The sequence below is a fragment of the Lepidochelys kempii genome, chromosome 1, assembly GCF_965140265.1.
Source record: "Lepidochelys kempii isolate rLepKem1 chromosome 1, rLepKem1.hap2, whole genome shotgun sequence".
In the NCBI taxonomy this organism is placed as follows: Eukaryota; Metazoa; Chordata; order Testudines; family Cheloniidae; genus Lepidochelys; species Lepidochelys kempii.
In genome coordinates, this window is record NC_133256.1 from 264,072,300 (window position 1) to 264,092,000 (window position 19,701).

At 42.9% G+C, this 19,701-nt stretch overlaps 2 protein-coding genes across 5 annotated transcripts in view; one reads left to right on the forward strand and one right to left on the reverse strand.

The window, feature by feature from the left end:
- The first annotated feature begins 1,856 nt into the window (after positions 1–1,856).
- ARL1 (ARF like GTPase 1) lies at positions 1,857–12,037 on the forward strand. 2 transcript variants are annotated; one of them, XM_073327398.1, is made up of 6 exons: positions 1,857–2,152; positions 5,923–6,060; positions 6,826–6,907; positions 9,701–9,812; positions 11,336–11,514; positions 11,732–12,037. In XM_073327398.1, exons 1-6 carry the CDS (start codon positions 2,149–2,151, stop codon positions 11,760–11,762), a joined length of 546 nt encoding a protein of 181 aa, XP_073183499.1. In that variant the 5' UTR covers positions 1,857–2,148; the 3' UTR covers positions 11,763–12,037. The 2 variants fall into 2 exon arrangements, with proteins under 2 accessions (XP_073183499.1, XP_073183500.1); XM_073327399.1 differs by lacking the exon at positions 1,857–2,152 and adding an exon at positions 2,348–2,538.
- An 849-nt stretch (positions 12,038–12,886) lies between these two features.
- Positions 12,887–19,701, reverse strand: part of UTP20 (UTP20 small subunit processome component) — an 82,169-nt gene continuing 75,354 nt past the window's right edge. For 2 of the 3 annotated variants that reach the window (XM_073327390.1, XM_073327389.1), the window contains exons 56-62: positions 19,068–19,200; positions 17,620–17,816; positions 17,159–17,230; positions 15,753–16,016; positions 14,479–14,605; positions 13,591–13,736; positions 12,887–13,412 (exon numbers count right to left, since the gene is read on the reverse strand). In XM_073327390.1, the coding sequence (XP_073183491.1) occupies positions 13,257–13,412; positions 13,591–13,736; positions 14,479–14,605; positions 15,753–16,016; positions 17,159–17,230; positions 17,620–17,816; positions 19,068–19,200 (1,095 nt within the window). In that variant the 3' untranslated portion in view covers positions 12,887–13,256. The remainder of the gene's footprint in view (positions 13,413–13,590; positions 13,737–14,478; positions 14,606–15,752; positions 16,017–17,158; positions 17,231–17,619; positions 17,817–19,067; positions 19,201–19,701) is intronic. The other variant, XM_073327391.1, reaches the window with a different exon arrangement.

Consider the following 19,701-nt stretch of genomic DNA (forward strand, 5'->3'; position numbering starts at 1 on the left):
ATAGTAGACCCTATTGCCCAAGGACCTATAGTATGCATTATCTGAAACCATTCCTCTTTGTTCTCTCAGTTAAAAAACAGAGGCATGCATCCATTTTTCCTCTTTTATATCTGGCCACCCTGCCCATATTTAACAAGCCTGATAAATGCACCCATATTAATAATATTCTTATGTCCCAAATCAACAGTAATTATGTTATTTAGATTAGAAACTCTTTAGGTCAGGGAACCTTATGAAAATAAGTGTCTGTAGAGCACCTACCGCACTGTTAGTGCTGTACAAATATATAGCAGCATTTTCTGGGCTGCAAGCCTAACACTACACTGACCAATCATAGCAATTTCAGGAATGACCTAAATGAAAAAAATGAACAATTCATTTTAACCTGTGTCCATAGTTATTTGATCAAATTAGTTAAACTTCCATGTTTACACTACTGAGACATCTTGGAAAGAGATGTCATTTTTTTAAAACCCATGCAGGGGCAGAAAGGCAGTGGGTTTTGTTTTACTTTTTGTTTCATATATGCTCTAGTTTTGTCCTGTTTAAAAAAAGAATAACATGAATAGCTGTGAAAAAATACATGGCTTGTAATTAGTTAATATCTAAGCTTTTCTATGATGTTTATTAAGCTGTAAACATATTGTTCATATACTCCAGTGCAATAAACATTTCAGCTTAATTAACTGGAATTCTTGCTGCTAATAAATGAGGGAAATAAGTGTAAGTAGCAGTAACTGGTATTAATAACCTAATGAATATTAGTGAAGATTTTGGTATTGAATGGCTCAATATCTTAAAAATGGTTAAATGAGGGGATGTGGCTATAATACATGTTTAAGTGGGTTGCACAGTATTCTTTAGATTTTATTCTTTTAAAGGACCATTTGTTGAATAAATCCCTCTTTTGTGATTTTTTAAAAAAATGTGTTATATTGCATTAGGGTGATGCAACTCCTCTGGAAAATAACTTCTTTAAAGCTTCCTTTTGGTCTTGTACAGTTATTGTACCTTACTATTCTGTATCTACTGTGTAACTAGCACACTTTCACTAGGTTATACATTTTGCTGACATGGATGCTTGTGTACAGAGGAATATCTGCTTCATAAGAAAGGCAAGCAGAGTGGTAAATCTGTCCTCAGCAATTTTGATTCATCTCACTTGGTATTAGACCTCTAACCCAATAACCCAGTAATATTTGTTCAGAGGAGGCAATGTATATGGTACTGTTTATAGTATGAGCTGAGGGATGGGAGAATAGATTCTCTTCTGCTTTGCAGCTTTTTGAGGTGTACGGTGGAGGACAGAACAACAGTCCTGGCAGGATGCACAGTAGTATAAATACTGTTTGCAAAATTACACTTCAAAAAAAAAAAAAAAAACCAACCCTCTCCACGCTTCTGTTGTACCCTTCCAGGGCTTTGAAGGCAGTAGACCAAATTCAGAGTGGGTCCTTCCCTGCTTAATGTTTTGTCTTTCAGTCCTTTCGTCCCCTTGTTCTGACACAGGATTGTAAGAGGGTGCAAGGCACTAGCCCTGCTTCTGACTGTCCTGAGTAAAAAGTGGGGGCTGAAGGCAGGGTTGCAAAGACTGGGTGGGTATGACTGTAAAGCTGTTCCCTACCCCCTGCCTGTGAACCATGCCTAAAGGGGGACGTGCTGCGCCCTGCACCGCTCCCCCCCTTGGGCCGGGGGCAGCGCTGAGGCCCGGAGCCTTCCCGGCTCGTTACAACCCTCCGGGCTTCTAGCGGCAAGTGGAGGAGGAGGAGGAACGTGGGTAGCTCCGCCCCTTCCCGCTAGCAGGCCACGCCCCATTTGCGCCGAGTCACCCCTCCCCTCCTCGGCACTTCGCAGCGGCTCTAGCGCCCGGGTCCGCAGCCGCAGATTCGTCGCTTCGCGTTGGTGGGAAGAAACCCGGGCGGAGGAGCGTCCCTGGCCCGCGGGATTAGGGAACCCTGCGCGCGCTCGACCCCCTGCCCCCGTCAGCGGCGGGGCCACGGGGCCCCTCCCCCACCGCCTCCAACTGGCTAAATCTCGACTCTGTGCCGAAAGTGGGAGGCTGCGGGCGGCGCCTCGTTTACTTCCCGCAGCAGGAGCGACTGAGTCGACGTGGAAGCTGGTGGCGGCGGCGGCGGCGGCGGCGGCACCATGGGTGAGGACCGGGGGGCTGCGGGGACGGGTCTTGCTGGCGCTTTGCCGGGCGGCGCGAGACTCGGCCCCACAGTGCCGGGCGGGGGCCCGGGCCGCGCTGCTGCTCGGGGGCGGGGAGTCGGGTCACCCCCCCCCCGCCCTTGGCGCCGGCAGGGGAGAGAGGAGGGGAGTGGGAAGTCCCGGCCCGGCCGAGGCGACTGCGTGGGTCGGTGCCGTGGCGGACTGTGCCATTGTCGCTACTTCAGGGCGCGGTCCCTGGCGAGGGTCGGGGGGAGCAGGCAGAGCTTCCCTTCCCGGAGCCCCCAGCAGCGGCCGACGCGCCCGCTTAAACGCCGGTCGTGTCTTTACAACGGCCTTTGGGAAAACCGATGTAAGGGCGCTACAAAGGTAAAGCTGGGCCAGAGGCTGCACCCGCAACCAGAAGTTTGTCAGGGAGGCTCAGTGGCTGGGGCACTGAGTGGACTGGGACCCGGAGCCATGGGTTCAGTTCCCAGCTCTACCACCACTTTACAGGGTGACCTGGCCAAGTCAGTTCCTTACCTGTGCCTCCATTTTCCTATCCGTTAAAATGGGGATAATGATACAAAGCTCCTTTGTCACGATGGGTGTAAAGTGCTGTAATCTCCCTGTCTAGTCCCAGTGCCACAGTCTCTGCTGATCTCTCAAGTAACTTCATCTGATAGTTCTTCGAAACCATACTTGAGACATTGCCATTTACCTAATGCAGTACGGCATCTATTTGAAGGAAAACAAAGTTAAATGCAGCTTTATATGTTCTGCTCTGTACAACTGAACACCAGGAATGTTCTTCAAAGTGTTGATGACTCTACTAGAGCTATCAACTCAATATTTGATACTATGGGTGTAAAAATACAAAGAGAATCTGAGATGGATATATTGGACTGAAATAGAATCTAGTAGGATTTATGCAGACACAGCAATCATTAACCACAAACAGTAGTATCTCTGGTTGTGAAGCAGTTTCCGATCAACCTTGCTTTTCTGTTGATCACACTTCCTCAAAGTGGGTGTATTTCTAGTGGGGCCCTCTAGGGATTGGCTCTTGGCCCTATGCTATTTAACATGATTATCAGTGACCTGGAGGAAAACATAAATTCATGATTGATAAAGTTTTCAGATGATACACATATTGGGAGAGTGGTAAATAATGAAGAGGACAGGTCACTATACAGAACGATTTGGATGGCTTGGTACAAGCTATTAGTGTATGTTTTAATACAGCTAAATGCAAATGTACACATCTAGGAACAAAGAATGTAGGGTATATTTACAGGATGCGGGCCTGTCCTGGAAAGTAGGGACTCTGAAGATTTGGGGGTTCTAGCGAATAATCAGCTGAACATGAGTTTGCAGTGCATCATGGTGGCCAAAAGAGCTAATGTAATCCTTGGGTGCTTGACCAGGAGTCTCAGATAGGAGCGGACAGGTTATTTTACCTCTGCATTTGGCACTGGGGTGTAACTACTACTGGAATTACTGTGTTTAGATCTGATGCCCACAATTCAAGAAGAATGAAATTGGAGAGGATTCAGGGAAGAGCCCCAAGAATGATTAAAGGGTTAGAAAACATGCCTCGTAGTGAGAGACTTGAGCTCAGTCTATTTGGCTTAACAAAGAAAAGGTTAAGTGGTGACTTGATTACAGTCTATAAGTACCTACATGGGGAACAAATATTTGATAATGTGATCTTCAATCTAGCAGAGAAAGGTATAGCAAGACCAGCTGGAAATTGAAACTAGATAAATTGAAATTAGAAGGTGTAGATTTTTAACAGTGAGGGTAATTAACTGCTGGATCAATTTACCAAGGGTTGTGGGGGTTTGTCCTCACTGACAATTTTTAAATCCAGATTGGATGTTTTCACTGAAAGATCTAGGAATTATATTGGGGAAGTTCTGTGGTCTGTGTTGTACAGTAGGTCAGATCATGTGATACCAGTGACCCCTTCTGGCCTTGGAGTTGATGAAATCATTTTGGGCTGGACACGTAAGCAATATCAACTGGAAATAAAATTAGATTTAAAGCTTTTTGTTACCTCATCCTGCCCCTTTTATTTTCCTACCACTTTGTGTTTTGACAACCACTTTGAGACCCACATAAATAAAAGGGGAAACTGGCTATACTATTTCTCACAACTTCCAATTCTAGTATTAGGTGTTATAAATATAGTAGGTAAAATAATTTTCAAATAGAATAGTAACTTTAAATTGGTGGTGTCCCTTTATGTACCACATCTAGAATATTGTGATCTGATCTCTTTTTAGGCAGGATATTTGCAAAATTGTTGACAGGTTGCAGGAGGACATGTCCCATCCACCCAAAACTTCTTATTGTCAGGCTTGTAAAGTTAAGGGGAAAGAATTATCTCGTAGATATGCTAGTTATATAGCGAGCAGCAAACAGACTGCCGGACAGATTGGATGTGGAATACCAAATAAGGATGTTACACATTAGACGATTGACACAAAGTTAACTGGAATGGAGTTATGAACTAAGGCCTCACTTCAAAAATAGTTTTATCGCTTGTGTAACAAAACTCAGCTTGGGTGGTGCACTCTTTGGTCCTACAAGCATGCCTATTCTAATCGTAACAGTTTGATGTAAAGTTTCTCATTAATTTGATTTAGAGGTGTCGCCTATAACGTCAAATTTTGAACCTAGCCCATCTCTTTAAAGCTCTGAATTTAAACTAACAACTGTCTAGAATGTATTCCACGTGGATTAAAAGACTTGTCTTGAAAAGGAAGTCAGGTCATTAACATCTACGCTAGTTTGCAGTATTGTACTGTTTCTCTCTACAGTGGAAATGAAGACAGTTGAAGCTGTCGCTTAACAATCTGTCTGTTCAGCCACCCTTTTCCTATTCCTGTCCCAGCCTAGGTCAACACTTCTGAATGTGGGTTAGACACCTGTTTGTATACGTTTATTGTCAGTACACTTTCATAATCTTTAACATTAAAGACATGGCTACACTTAAAACACTGCAGCAGTGCAGCGGCACCGTTGTAGTGCTTCAGTGAAGACACTGTTCCGCTGACAGGAGAGCTGCTTCCATCGGTGTAGTTAATTAACCTCCGCAAGAAGGAATAGCTATGTCTCATTGACAGCATTGTCTCCACCTGTTGAGCTTCTCTTGTCAACATAGCGCTGTCTACAGCAGGGGGTTAGGTCGGTATAACTGCATTGCAAGGGTGTGAATTTTTTCAGACCCCTGAGTGACGCAGTTATAGTGATGTAAGATTATAGTGTAGACCTGGCCTCAGTTAGCATATATCAGACTATACAGCATGTACCCTATTAAACTAGTAAGTGTACGTGTGGGTGGGTCATACTGAAGGAGAACTTAATTTCCTTTCTAACATCAGGTTTTGAAGGTCCCTGTGTAATTTAGTGCACCAGAAACATAGAGGGCAATAGAAAAAGGAATAAGCATTTGCTTCTCTACTGGCAGATAGTGAACTAACAGCAGGAAAAATTGCTTCTGACACCTGATCTTGCTGACTGAGGTCAAACTTTTGGAGAACAGGAAGGGGTAGGTGTGATTGAGCTGGCAGGTATGTAACTAATCAACAGCTTGAGCTGTTTTCACTTCCCCTGAAGGGAACAATCTAGTAGTTCAGACTAGTGGATATTTTTAAAGCAGATATACTTCCTGGTGTTCAATAGGACACGTTGTCAAAGCTCTCTGACTTCTTAGTGTTAGTGCTACTGTAACATGGTACTGAAATTTTGTTTCTGTTCTGTTTTTAGGTGGCTTTTTTTCCACTATCTTTTCCAGTTTGTTTGGCACTCGGGAGATGAGAATCTTAATCTTGGGACTAGATGGGGCAGGAAAAACAACAATTCTGTACAGGCTACAAGTTGGTGAAGTTGTTACCACCATCCCCAGTAAGTGCTTCTCTAAAGACTAACTGATCCAGTGAAGATCTAATACATACACTTTCTTTGTTTATGAAGTGTGCATGCACAAGGTTTGGTTTAGTTAATCGGTGATCTTTAGAAGTTGCTGGAACCTCATGTATCCTTGTTTGTGTGTCTTCCCATATGCAGCTACACTGAGAAAGTATTTAATGCTGCTAACTACAAACTAAAGTGTTTAGCCACACATCTGAATTTTGTTACCATAAGTTTGGTAGGTTCTTGTTATAGCATTAATGATGGCAGTCCAGCAAAGTCAAGCTCTCAAATGTATCTTTAACATGAACTCTCTGAAGGCTCTGTTTGTCTACACATCAAATTCTCTAGACAGGAAAGAGAAAGTTGTGCTAAATTCATTTTTGCTCTGTTTACGTTCATTCTCACAGGGAAAGCAGGGGTCCCTGGGCCTAAGCTTTTGTTATAAACAGCATCCTTATTTAAAACAACCATATATGTACTTTTGTAACTCCACAAATTTTTTAAAAGTTACTTTTATTTCTTTTAAAATACTGCATTTTATCTCAGTCAAAGCATAGTGCATTTATTTGATCATAAAAAAAGCAGCTAGTAACATGATCTATGAAGAAGTATGGACTTAACTAGCTGTGTAGGCGTTAATTGTACTTGTGAGGATTAAAGATTCTAGCTGAAGTTGGAATGTATTACAGCTCCTCTCTTGCTGGAATGTTCTTCCCCAAGAGCAGCACTAAGGTAGTCTCTCTCTATATATTTCAGCAATTGGTTTCAATGTTGAGACAGTAACATACAAGAATCTAAAGTTTCAAGTCTGGGACTTGGGAGGACAGACAAGTATCAGGTAAGAAATTTCACATTACTGAGACTGATACGGCATAACCAATTGGAATGAACGCCTGGGACCTGATATTCAGAAGTGCTGACAACATAGAACTTTGGTGGGAATCTTGGGTGCTCTGTACTTCTGAACATCAAGCCCATAAATTTGATTTTTAGAAGCATTCCAGTTATGAGGGGATAGTGGTTGTATGGAATGTTCTTAGGTTTGGTTTGGCTAAATACATTAAACTTTGCAATCGAATTTTCTGATACAAAATACAGAAACTTTATCTGCATGCAAATAAAAATGTTAAGGAAATAAGGTCTTTAAATTTTTTCTACTAATCTATGCAGTGTTGAGATAATAGAAGCTGGTTATGCTTAGCTTTATTTCCATGCATCTTTGAAAATATCTCGACATTTTAGCATGTTAGGCTAAAATGATAAATAGGGCTGTCGATTAATCGCAATTAACTCAAAAAAATTAATCGCTGTTTTAATTGCACTGTTAAACAATAGAATACCAATTGAAATTTATTAAATATTTTGGATGTTTTTCTACATTTGCATATATATTGTATTCTGTGTTGTAATTGAAATCAAAGTGTATATTTGATCATTTTTACAGTGCAAATACTTGTAAACAGGGGAAATAGTATTTTTTAGTTTGCCTCATACTAGCACTGTAGTGCAATCTTTGTGGCGAAGGTGCAACTTACAAATGTAGATTTTGTGGGAGGGGAATGTTATATAATTGCACTCAAAAACAGAACAATGTGGAACTTTGGAGCCTGCAGGTCCACTCAGTCCTACTTCTTGTTCAGACAATCGCTAAGACTAACAAGTTTGTTTGCATTTGCAGGAGATAATGCTGCCTTTTTCTTGTTTGCAATATCACCAGAAAGTGAGCGCCGGCATTTGCATGGCACTTTTGTTGCTGGCGTTGCGTATTTGCATGCCAGCTTTGCTGAACATTCGTATGCCTCTTCATTCTTTGGCCACCATTCCAGAGGACATGCTTTCATGCTGATGATGCTCATTTAAAAAAAAATGCGTTAATTAAATTTGTGACACAATTCTCCCCTGAGGAGTTCAATGTCTCCTACTGTGTTTTACCCACATTCTGCAATATATTTCATGTTATAGCAGTCTCGGATGATGACCCAGCAGTCTCGGATGATGACCCAGCACATGTTCTTCATTTTAAGAACACTCTCACTGTAGATTTGACAAAACACAAAGAAGGTACCAATGTGAGATTTCTAAAGATAGCTACAGCACTTGACCCAAGGTTTAAGAATCTGAAGTGCCTTCCAAAATCTGAGAGGGACGAGGTGTGGAGCATGCTTTCCAAAGTCTGAAAAGAGCAATAGTCCGATGCAGAAACTACAGAACCCAAACCACCAAAAAAGAGAATCAACCTTCTGCTGCTGGTGCCTGACTCAGATAATGAAAATGTACATGTATCGGACTGCACTGCTTTGGATTGTTATAGAGCGGAACCCGTTGTCAGCATGGACGCATGTCTTCTGGAATGGTGGTTGAGGCATGAGGGGACATGAGTCTTTGGCGCATCTGGCACGTGGATGTCTTGTGATGCCAGTGGCTACAACAGTGCCATGAGAACACCAGTTCTCACTTTCAGGTGACATTGTGAACAAGTGGGCAGCATTCTCCTGCAGGTGTAAACAAACTTGTTTATGCGATTGGCTGAACAAGAAGTGGGACTGAGTGGACTTGAGGGCTCTGAAGTTTTGCATTTTGTTTTTGAATGCAGTTTTTGTACATAATTCTACATTTGTGGGTTCAACTTTCATTATGGAGAGACTGCACTACAATACTTGTGATAGGTGAATTGAAAAATACTATTTCTTTTTTTTACAGTGCAAATACTTGTAATCAGAGTACTGTACACTTTGTATTGTGTTGTAATTGAAATTAATATATTTGAAAATGTAGAAAACACCCAAAAATATTTAAATAAATGGTATCCTATTGTTTAACAGCATGATTAATTGCACAATTACTTTTTGACAGCCGTAATGTTAAATTTAGGAATGGGTAACAAATTCCTTTGAAAATTTTAATGAGTAATGATATAGTACAACCTTGGGAATGTGGTCATCTCTTGCAGTAGATAGCCTTTTGTGGAATCTTGTTTGCCGTGCTTCTTTCAAAAATAGACTTTTACAAACTTTAGTTGCTAAAGATCAAGAACTACTTTCCTCAGATGCCAACCTCACTTTTGATCCTGAATAAAATACTTCAGTAGGCACAATTCTTCTAAAATGAAGATTTAATTGGGAACCTAGTTAGTTACTAGTCAGTTTGAAGGATCAAATCAGGTCTTATTTTTTGTTTGCTTTAATTTTTTTGCCTTAATAGCAAAATCCACGGCAGATGCTTTTTGCACAACTAGTTTTGTGAAACTTTATTTAAAGCTTAATTGGAGTTTTCATGGTAAAAGACAGGGCTTAGAAACACTTAGCTGAAATATCTGTAGCACTGCCCCTCAAAACAATGAACTTAACTTTGGCACATCTTCATTCTGCCAATAAATAGTTGTCCACAAGTAGTTTTACTCCCTTCTTCTTTGAGTAATAGTGTTTGGAGTGGTCTGCTCCTTTCCTCCCCTTTTAAGATACTAGTTGCCTTTTAGGCCACTTACCTGGTGGGGACAACTTGACTCTCCCTGAGCAAGTTTTTTTTTTTCCAAGCATTGGCCATCACATTGTTATAATTGCCATTGTGTTGGGTTCCTTTCACTTAGTAAAACTAAACTTTATGTGAACTAAACTAGCCTGTTCTTTTCTAGGCCATATTGGCGGTGTTACTATTCAAATACAGATGCAGTCATTTATGTAGTAGACAGCTGTGATCGAGACAGAATTGGCATTTCAAAATCAGAACTTGTTGCTATGTTGGAGGTAAGAAAACAAAGATGCCGTTTAGATAATTAAGATACTAATTGCAGATCTTTCTTCTTAAAACAAACCAGCACCTACGACAATGAACTCTGCTTGGAATCAAGTTGTCTTACATCCTTAGGAAGGAAGTAGCATATTACAGTAACTCTTCACTTAACGTTGTAGTTATGTTCCTGAAAAATGCAACTTTAAGTGAAATTGTTAAAGGAATCCAATTTCCCCATAATGTAAATGGAGGGGTTGGTTCCAGGAAAATTTTTTTTGCCAGACAAAAGACTCTCTCATAATATAAACAGTTTAATAGTGTACACAATAATGATGATTGTGAAGCTTGGTTGAGGTGGTGAAGTCAGAGCATGGAAGCAGGAGGGATATTTCCCAGGGAATGCCTTCCTGCTAAACGATGAACTAGCATTTGGCTCAACCCTCAAGGGTTAACACATTGTTAATATAGCCTCACACCCTACAAGGCAGCAGGAATGGAGGAAGGAGACACATCATGGCAGAGAGAGTCGTGTATTGCCCCTTTAAGTATGCTGACCCCACTCTAAGTACGCTGTCTTTTAAGTAGATCAGCAAGTTCCCTCCATTGGGACCCTGTCATGACTCCCGTCCCACTCTGTGGAGATGAGGTACAGGAGTGGGGGGCAGCAGACACCCTAACAATAGCACCCCTCTTCCCCCCCCCCCCCCCAGCAAGCAGGAGGCTCCTGAGAGCAGCTCCAAGGGAGAGGGCAGGAGCAGCACACTGCAGCTGGGGGAGAGGGACAGCTGAACTGCTGCCGCACCGCGAACTTAAGGGGGTTGCTGGTCCACCCTGGTTCCAAGCCCCCACCAGCTAGCTCCAATAGGCTGCTCTTTCTGCAAGCAGTGGACAAAGCAGGGAGCTCTGCCAACCAATGTTACAAGGGAGCACTGCACAACTTTCAACAAGCATGTTCTCTAATTGATCAGCAACGTAACAATGTTAACTGGGATGACATTAAGTGAGGAGTTATTGTACAAAGCTTTTGACTGCAGAATATTTGCAATATGTTTAATGCCAGTTCAGATAAGCCTTTGTGTGGGCACTAGCCTGAATATAATCTGTTACTAGCATAGCTTCTTAGTGCTTTGTCATTATTCAAGGTCCAGTTCTGCCAGCCTTAAACTTAGTGATATCAGTGATTTTAATAGGATTACTTATGAAATTTAGTATCTTATGATGCAAGGGTGGCAGAATTGTGCCCTAATTTAATAAACTTTGAATATCTTTGTTGGCCCAATGAATGATAAAAATCTATACTTGGATTTAAAGTATTCTGTAAAACAGTCTGTTTGTTTGAAACTGCTTTCTAAGGGAAACGGCATCAAATTTTAGTTTAGGTTTACCAGTAAGTCTAACTTTTACTTTTGAAGGATTTACTGTATATAAAGACTGAAAACTGAAGTTTTCTCTACATTGAATAAACCTGTAGTTTGCTTTAAATTCTCTTGAGGTCAGGGGAAGAATATAGAGTTACTTGCATAGATTTCTTTTTTAGGAAGAAGAGCTGAAAAAAGCCATTTTAGTGGTGTTTGCAAACAAACAGGACATGGAGCAGGCCATGACTCCCACAGAAATGGCAAACTCACTTGGCCTACCAGCTCTGAAGGACAAAAAGTGGCAGATTTTCAAAACCTCTGCAACCAAAGGCACTGGGCTTGATGAGGCAATGGAATGGTAACTGTTTAACTCAAGTCTTGATAACTAATGCTGTTATAATGTTCCTCAAAAGGATCTAACATTGGATATTTTTGGTGCTAATTTTAACTTTTTTTCCAAGTGAACAAAGCATGAGCCCATAGGCTACATGATTATTCCAGGGCAGCATGCACAACTTCTCAGCATATGGGAAATGGAGTCTTCAGTAAATAAACTCGCTTAATTTTTTCCTTAGGTTGGTGGAGGCCTTGAAGAACCGGCAGTAAAAACAACCTTGCCACATGATGGTTAAACACATCCAAGCATCCCTTTCGTCAAGCAAGTTAATGCCACGTACTGTAAATAGAACTGAGGGAATTGACTGTTGTAAAGGGAGCTGACTTGTCTTGTAAACATACACTGAACCAACTGAATGTCTGTCTGTATTATATTAAAATACTCCTTCCTTGCTCTCCTTTGTTATGGTATGTACTTATGTTAATTTGTATGGAAGACTTAATTGACAATAGACTGACAGGTTAAAATAAATTTTTGTTATGAATTTTAGTAGCATCACCTATTTTATTCATGTAAACACTAAAATCTTTGAAGTCTAAATATTTCTGTTATGTGCATGTCCCCCACTTGAAGCCTGTCACCTGTTTTGAGCTACTTTAGAGTGCTGTTAGAAACTCAACGGAGCATTAGTGCTCACTCTCATAGATCATCCCCACTTCTTAGTCATGAGTTGAAAAGCCCCCCTGGAGATGAGGAAAGTCTACTTTAGAAATTAGTATCTAGATGTTCAGAGCTGGAATCTCAGCTGCAGGATATATCTAGCAGTCTTCCAGATTTGAAGCAAGTGCAGGGTTTTTTGTATTTTAACACATGATGGTAGCAAGTTTTTGTTTGAGCAGATAAAATATTTTTCAAAGATGCTGTCCCACAAATGTTACTATTGCTCAGTCTTAGAGGCTAGGACTGAATGTTACCTTAGGTAAGTGATAAACTCCCTGTAGCTGTGCACACAAGGTATTTAATGTGATGTCCAGACTACAGGAGTGCTCATTACCCTACTTTGCACCATTTCAAGTTGGGGATGGGTGAAGTAGCTTCCTTCTCTTTGTGTTAGGAGTAGTTCTCCCCCTTGGCAACTTGGTAGTTGGCAGAACCTTGCTCCTTTCTATGGTCACATTGCAAAGTTAAGTGATTATCAACTGCCCTTGTAACTACCAGAGTATTGGATGTAGCTGCCTTCTGCTGTAAATAAGTGGAACACTAACTCTGCTGTTACCGCTATTCTCTGTATTCATCCTTAACCCAGAGAATATTTAAGGGACTCGCACGGCTTTTTATGGTAGATTTCATGTGCGCAGCATACCTGAAAGATCAGGGTGGAAAACTGAACAGGTGCTTTCAAGCATATTTAATTAGAAAAATGCACAGTCTTAGTATATTAAACTGTACATTCATGTGTTTCATATTTTACTCATGCATGGCAAGTCAGCCTGTTGCATTCTCTGCATGAAAGGAGAGCAAACAGCTTGATGGTTTTTACATAAGATCTGTGCAGACTTTACAATTAATTACAATTTAAATACATTAAGATTGAACTCATGTAAAAAAAAAATACTGAGAGGCTGTAGCTCTCTACCCTGTGTTAGGTGTTGGAAAGAAATTCAGTGCTCTGAATATCTCAGCAAGTAGAGTCCTCCAGTACTGCACAATCAGGTTTATGCGTCAAATATATACATGACCATACAGCTGTTTCCAAGTATGTTTCATTCCACCATTGCTAAGTCTTTGAGCGCATGGCTTCTTGGTTTCTTTGCCTTGTAGCCAGGGCGCAGGAATTCTATTTTCCTCTTCCTTGCTTCTATTTTATTCTTATGTTTCTTCAGCTTCTTCCTGGCAGCAATGTCAGGGTTCGCTACAGTCTAATAAAAAGCAGAAATTAATTTTGTGCTTTTCAAGAATATGGTGATGTTTAAAGCAGACATTGTCCCTTTAAAAAAATCTTTCTGATCAAGCACCTCTGAAGTAAGGTGCTGCCTTTAAAATTTCTAGTATTGTTTTCTACTAAAAGGGCAATCAGAGTTGAGAATAAAGTCTTACCTGCAGTGCTCTCTGTTTTTTCCTGATAGCCCTCTTCTGACTAGCCTGTTTCTGCACAGAAGCAAAGGCAAGTGAAAAGGTCTCCAGGCCAACTAATTTCTTGAGCAGTTCTATGATTTCCTGGGATAGGTTCTTCAGTGTTGGATCTAGTAAAATAAAGAGATGACTTCTTAAGTCCTCATTCTGAAACAGTTTACTTAGAGGACTCTGCTTGTACATTACTGATTTCTCTTCTATTTGCATGAACACACACTCTAAAAGTGAAAATTTGTCTTTGATGCTTATTTTCCAATGGCCTAACCTGCATGTAACATTGGAACTTACCCCCAGACAGCATGTTTCCTGTAGAAATGAATTGCACATTAAGCAGTGTTCAGGAACGTGTTAAACAGGAGTTGCACTGTCTTTTTTTGGCCATTTTTCAGTGAGCCACAATGGACAGTACTTATTCAGGAGTGTCATGGGAGGGGGAAACAGCTAACAAGGGCAGAAACAACTAAGGAACCTTTCATACACTTCAAGAAGTGTACTCCTGCCTCCAGATCTTAGCGCTTCATATTTGTAATAAGCTTGCCTATTTCCCAACTCCCCATCGTAGCTCTGTGTGTGCGCCACACCTCATGGTCACCATCTTTGTCGGTCAGTCTGGTTATATCACCTTTCCCTCTGCATGAGTCCCCTTCTTCCATCTCATGTTCTCACCTGCATCACTGCTTTCCCCATCTAAAGCTCCTCTGCTGCACTATCCATATATGCTTTAGCTTCCACTCCCTGAATGAAGGCATCTGGGTGTGAATGACAGAGGGTGTTTGGATTGGGGCTGTCTGCATGGACAGTGCAAAGCAGAACAGAGCCAGTGCCATTTCCTTAGTGGGGTTTGGCACTTACCTTGTTCTGCGTAGGTGCTACTCAGCTCTCTGTGCAGAGGGGTGATGATTGTTGGAAGGTATGGCTTGATCCTGTCTTTCCCAAGATCCACTGCTACAGCTCCAAGGAACTTAAAGATGCAAGTTCTCTGAAAGTACAGACATGCCAGAAATGAGAGACTGGAAGGGAAAAAAACCCACAGCTCTGGTTCTCAAACCTTTTTTTCACAGACTACCTGAAAATTGTTGAGGGTCTCGGCGGACCACTTAATGAACTTTCCAAAAGTTGTTTGTACCATTAGCTAACTATTGTAAAGTGCTTTGGATAAAAGCGCTAGATATAAAAAAAACGTAATAAACATTTTTTGTTCTACAAATAAAAGCGCACAACTCCTATTTTAATAGCAGTAGTCTTACCTTTCTAAGGGGATAGATGTGCCCTCTCCTCTGCTGCAGCAGCCCCCAAGCTGGGGCGTCTCTCCCCAGCAGCTGCAGCCCAGGAAAGTCACCTCTTTCTCTCCCCACCGCAGCCCTGCACATCCCAAATTCCCCCCTCCATGTACCCCCTATTTCTCAGCATCTGGTCCATGCACCTCAATAGTGGAGCCACACAGGTGGGTGGCCCTTCATTCTCTCATATGCTTCTGCCCAGGTGCACACCTTAGAGGGAACTGCCCACGGCCCACCTGTACGGAGCTTGTGGGCCACAGACCACAGTCTGAGAACCTCTGCCCTACCAAACTGTCACCATGAGCTGTGTGGCAGCGGACCGGTGGGGAAGGTAACACTTGTGACCCTGGCTAAGGGAGAGAGGGTGTGTTCTGGTGCTGCATGGGAGCACCCCAGGCAGAAAGAGGAAGATGGAACTTTCCCCTACATACCTGTCTGGACACTGAGCATTTGTTCCAGGACACACATGGCTCCCAGCATAAAGAACAAACATTCGTGGAGCATCCTGCCTGACCAATTCATTCAAAGTTAAAAAACACTAATGTAGAGAAGGTGGAGGCCTGGGAATGAAAGGAGCAGGGGTGGGGAAAGAAGGCAGAGCAGGAAGCAGAGGGAGGGAAGGCAGAGCAGAGAAACAGAACAGGGACTCTCTACAGCAGCAAGCTCCATCATCTCTCGCTACTCAGAAACTTTTATTCCTCCTTAGCCTAGCACCCACCTCCAGCACCTGCCTCCCAGCAGGCACCCCAAGCTAGTTTCTGAGGGGCTAAAGGACAACATTGGTAGGCTTTCCACCGAGCAGCTCCCAATGCTGTCAAATGGAGGGAGGAACAACACAGTTCTTACCTTCACAGGGTTTTTAGGGGAATATGCTGCTTCTCGCTTTGCCATCAGAGAGAGTCTTTTCATCACCCACAACACTGTGGCTGGTCTGCTTTTCTCTTCTGCTTCGCCTTCCTTCTCTTCCTGAGCAGATGCTGCCTTTTCACCTTCGTCTTCAGAAGCATCCTCCTGCCCTCCCATTTCATAATCTTTGGTCTCCTCCCCTTCCTCTGAATCTGGGACCAGAAGGTAGAGAACTCTGGCCACAAACAACAAGTTCTTTATAACCTTCAACAGTGAAAAGAAAAACCAATTGAGTGGCCAGTACGGACCCTGGGGCATGAAGAAGGCAGGTGAGAGGTTTTAAAGAGGTTGGGATTATCAAACCCAAGGGAGTGCAATTCATGTAGACCGCTGCACACAGCAGAGCAAGTTTTGCAAGTTTTAGAATACGGACATCCCCCTTTGGGCCCAATCCAAAGACCATAGAAGCCAATGGAAAATTCCCATGGACTTCAGTGGGCTTTGGGATCAGGCCCTTTGAGAGGAAAATGTATTAAGGCCAAACAGTTCAGAATTATGCCATAGCACATATCAGAGAGTTATCTCCAGCGCCCTTCCAGAGGCTGCCCTGGGAGCTGGTGGAGATGCTATGGTCATGCCCACATTCTTCCCCTGGAGATGGCTAGCGTCCATAGCAGTGCTCAGAGGGAGCAGGCTCTGTGTCTAGCCAGGACCTGCAGTGGGAGTGCTCCTTGTGGCCTGCCCAACCTAGAGCAGAATCTGGCTCGCACTGGGTGGATCTAAGCCAATTCCAACGGACATCAGAACTTCAGCTCAGCCATATAGCTCAAGCTGAGTGCAGAAGGATCGGTTCACAGCAAGCAGGCAGGCTTCGATTCTCCACCCTGTCTGAGCTGTACTTGCAAGGGGGGAGTGAGTTGAGCTGGCTGCAGGGAAGCTGGTTGTAGCTCCATGATTCAGAGATGCCCAGCCCACCATGTGAGGGCTGCACAGGACAGCCCTGGGAGCTCAGGAACCTTCTGCCGATGAAGGACCTGGTATCACGGAGCCCCACTCCAGCATACAGCCTCCACGCGCTGCTAGGCCTCCTCTGCCTCTCACGCTAGATGTGACAGGGCAGCTCAGGTGGGTAGAGGCAGCGCTACGGCTGGCAGATTTACATCAACAGAAAGTTCCTCCGCACAGAATTTTCCACTAGGCCGTTTGCATAAGTGCTGATCTCAGCTGACCAGAGAATCTGGTTCTCTGGCGATATTTTATCTTCGCCTCAACGTTCACCATTTCTATGGCACATAGAAAGTGTTCCGCTTTCTAGCCAAGAGCACTCACGCTTTCTGTAGGGATAGTGGATTATCCCATAGTTTGGTCTATACCCCCAGCAGTTTGAAACCTACTCAGACTCGTACCTGCTCTCCCAGAGACTGATCCAGGAACTTGGACTGCAGCTGGTGACAGAACGCTAAAGCAAGTTCCTTCATCTGTGGAGAGAAAAGGAAGTTGGAATTCTTTACATAACAGGGAACATGCAGGATGATGATGTAGCCCAAGGGGTTACTTTACCATCCTACAGAGACAGTTCCCAAAGGCTAATGGGAGGCCCAAACACTTAGACGGGCTAGAATTCTTGCTCAGAGATACTGATCTTCATGGGAGCCTTTTTGCTGATGAGGGCGAGACCTAAGGGAGGCAGTCTGCAATCCTATGGGAGAAGCCTGCCAACAATCAATACAGAGCAGTGGAGAGCGTCCAAACTTTAAACACAAATGGGAGACCAGCAACTAATGCTACTTTGCATTGCGACAATCAGAAACACCAGCCAGGCGACAGACACTGGCTCCGGGGAGGGAATCAGCAGGAACATCCTTACCTTTTTATCCAGCTCATCTGTGAAGAACCTGGTCGCTGCTGGCTCCACCATGGTTTTTTTGCTCTTGCCTGCCTTCCTCTCATTCCATTTGTTAACAAGTTCCTCTGGCTTGTGAGAAGCAAACAACAAGCCAAAAATCTGAGCAGCAGTCAGCCACACCCAGCTGTGAGGGTACCACAAATGGGACTGAACGTGACCTTCAGGGGAAAGAAAAAGCTTTTCAATCAACATAACCCTTTCCATACGAGAGGGGGAAGTACCCAGGCACCTCTGCAAGGTTGTAAGCATGCCCAGCATATACAGTTATGGGAACTGGAGTCATCATTGTTCATGCTACAGTCAGGAGGAGAGTACTGTAAACTGTGCTGATCTGTTTTGAGTTTGACTGCAGGCTTCTGGGCCACCAGCCACCCCAAGCCAGCCCAGGACGGCAGGGAACAAAAGCTGTGGCCATCTGAGAGCCCCCTCCCCTGCATAAGAACAACACTCCAGTAGGCTACAGCAATGCTCCCATCCACGAACAGCCTACATTAGTTTAAGTGCTGTGGTTTGGAACTCTGCTGTTGAGTATTTTTTTAAACAAGGGGCTGTTCAGTGACTTCTCCTGTGAGCCATGTTGAAGGTCTCAGTCCGGTTCTCAGGGGACAGGTGACCACGCTCTAAAATCCATCACCACTGGCAACCTTATAGACAAGTTCAGCAAAGAAGCCAGTGGTTGCCCTCTCTCCCCTAGAGCTTCTGTCTCCAGCCACACACTGAAGGACAACAGCGGCGCAGCATGGGGAACTTTGCATCACCTCTGCCCATGCTGCATCCGTTCCGTGGATGAATTCCGGACCTCCAGGCCTATCAAAGACGCCTGCTGGGATTTCTAAAAAGACCCTTGGAGGCCTGTTGTTCTTTCAGACACAATCAATCCAATACAAGCCCTTTTCAGACTGCGAGAGAAGCAATTAAAAAAAAATACAACCCACCAATGCCACACGCCAAAATGAGTTAGCTTAACGTGTCAGTGCATCACTTACAGCCAATCAATAAAATGGTTTTGAGATGGACCTTCCAAACACACACCCTGTTTAAGAGCTGCTGTGCCACGTGTCACCTGTTCACTGGCTGCTATTTATGATCTGACAGAGAAAACCATTTTTCTTAGAGAACTGAAAGCTGTACTCTAAGGGGATGTAATTACAGCCAAACAGGCACCAGTCTGGATTACCCAAAATAGTTCTTAGCAACCAGAACAGAGAGGCAGATCGTTTTCACTGATTGTCTAACCTTTTCTATTAGCATCTGTTCTTTCACTAGTAACTGCCATATATTATAGATGCCTCTTCAAAATGCAAATCGTACTGCACAGATCTTTGTCTGTTTGCATCAGGGCAACCACAACTACACAAATTACCAATAATCTTAGTTCTAATACAGGAGAAAATATTATTCATACTTACGCCAGATATTGCTCAAAATCTCATTATGTTTGGTTAACAGAATAATGTTGCATTCCTTGATTAATTTTATTATCAAAGTAAGAAAACTGAACAACAATCTGTCTGCTGCCTTTTCTTCAGTCTCTTCTGTTATCTAAAAAGAAAAATAAATCAACAAAGAGACAGTTACAATGGCTGGCTAGAATTGTACAGAAGGGCTTATTTTGTATGTTTAATATCTAACTGATGGCTGAAGTCTTCCACATTGACCCCTATGACCACTTTATATTTACTATATGAATTTAGTGTAATGAGTCCATTAAAACTGTTTCACAAGGATTCAGTTTCCAAAGGAAGATTGCCGTGTTGCTCGTCTCTGTATATATGTACATGCAGGCATATGTACACAAACACACTATATCATTTATAACTAGTACTTAATCCTCTCATGAACTAGGTTTGACTTTATTGGTAACAGCTGTGAAGCACCGTGTTCCTGTTAGAGTGACACAGTGTAAATTGCATAGTATTAAACTGCTTCCTGCTTTTCATCAGCTCTGCAGCTATCAGTTTGACTGTAGTAAGCCTGCTTATCCACAGGATCATTAGGGATGTACATGTAGTGATTACAGTGTCAGCAACCATGTCAGACTAA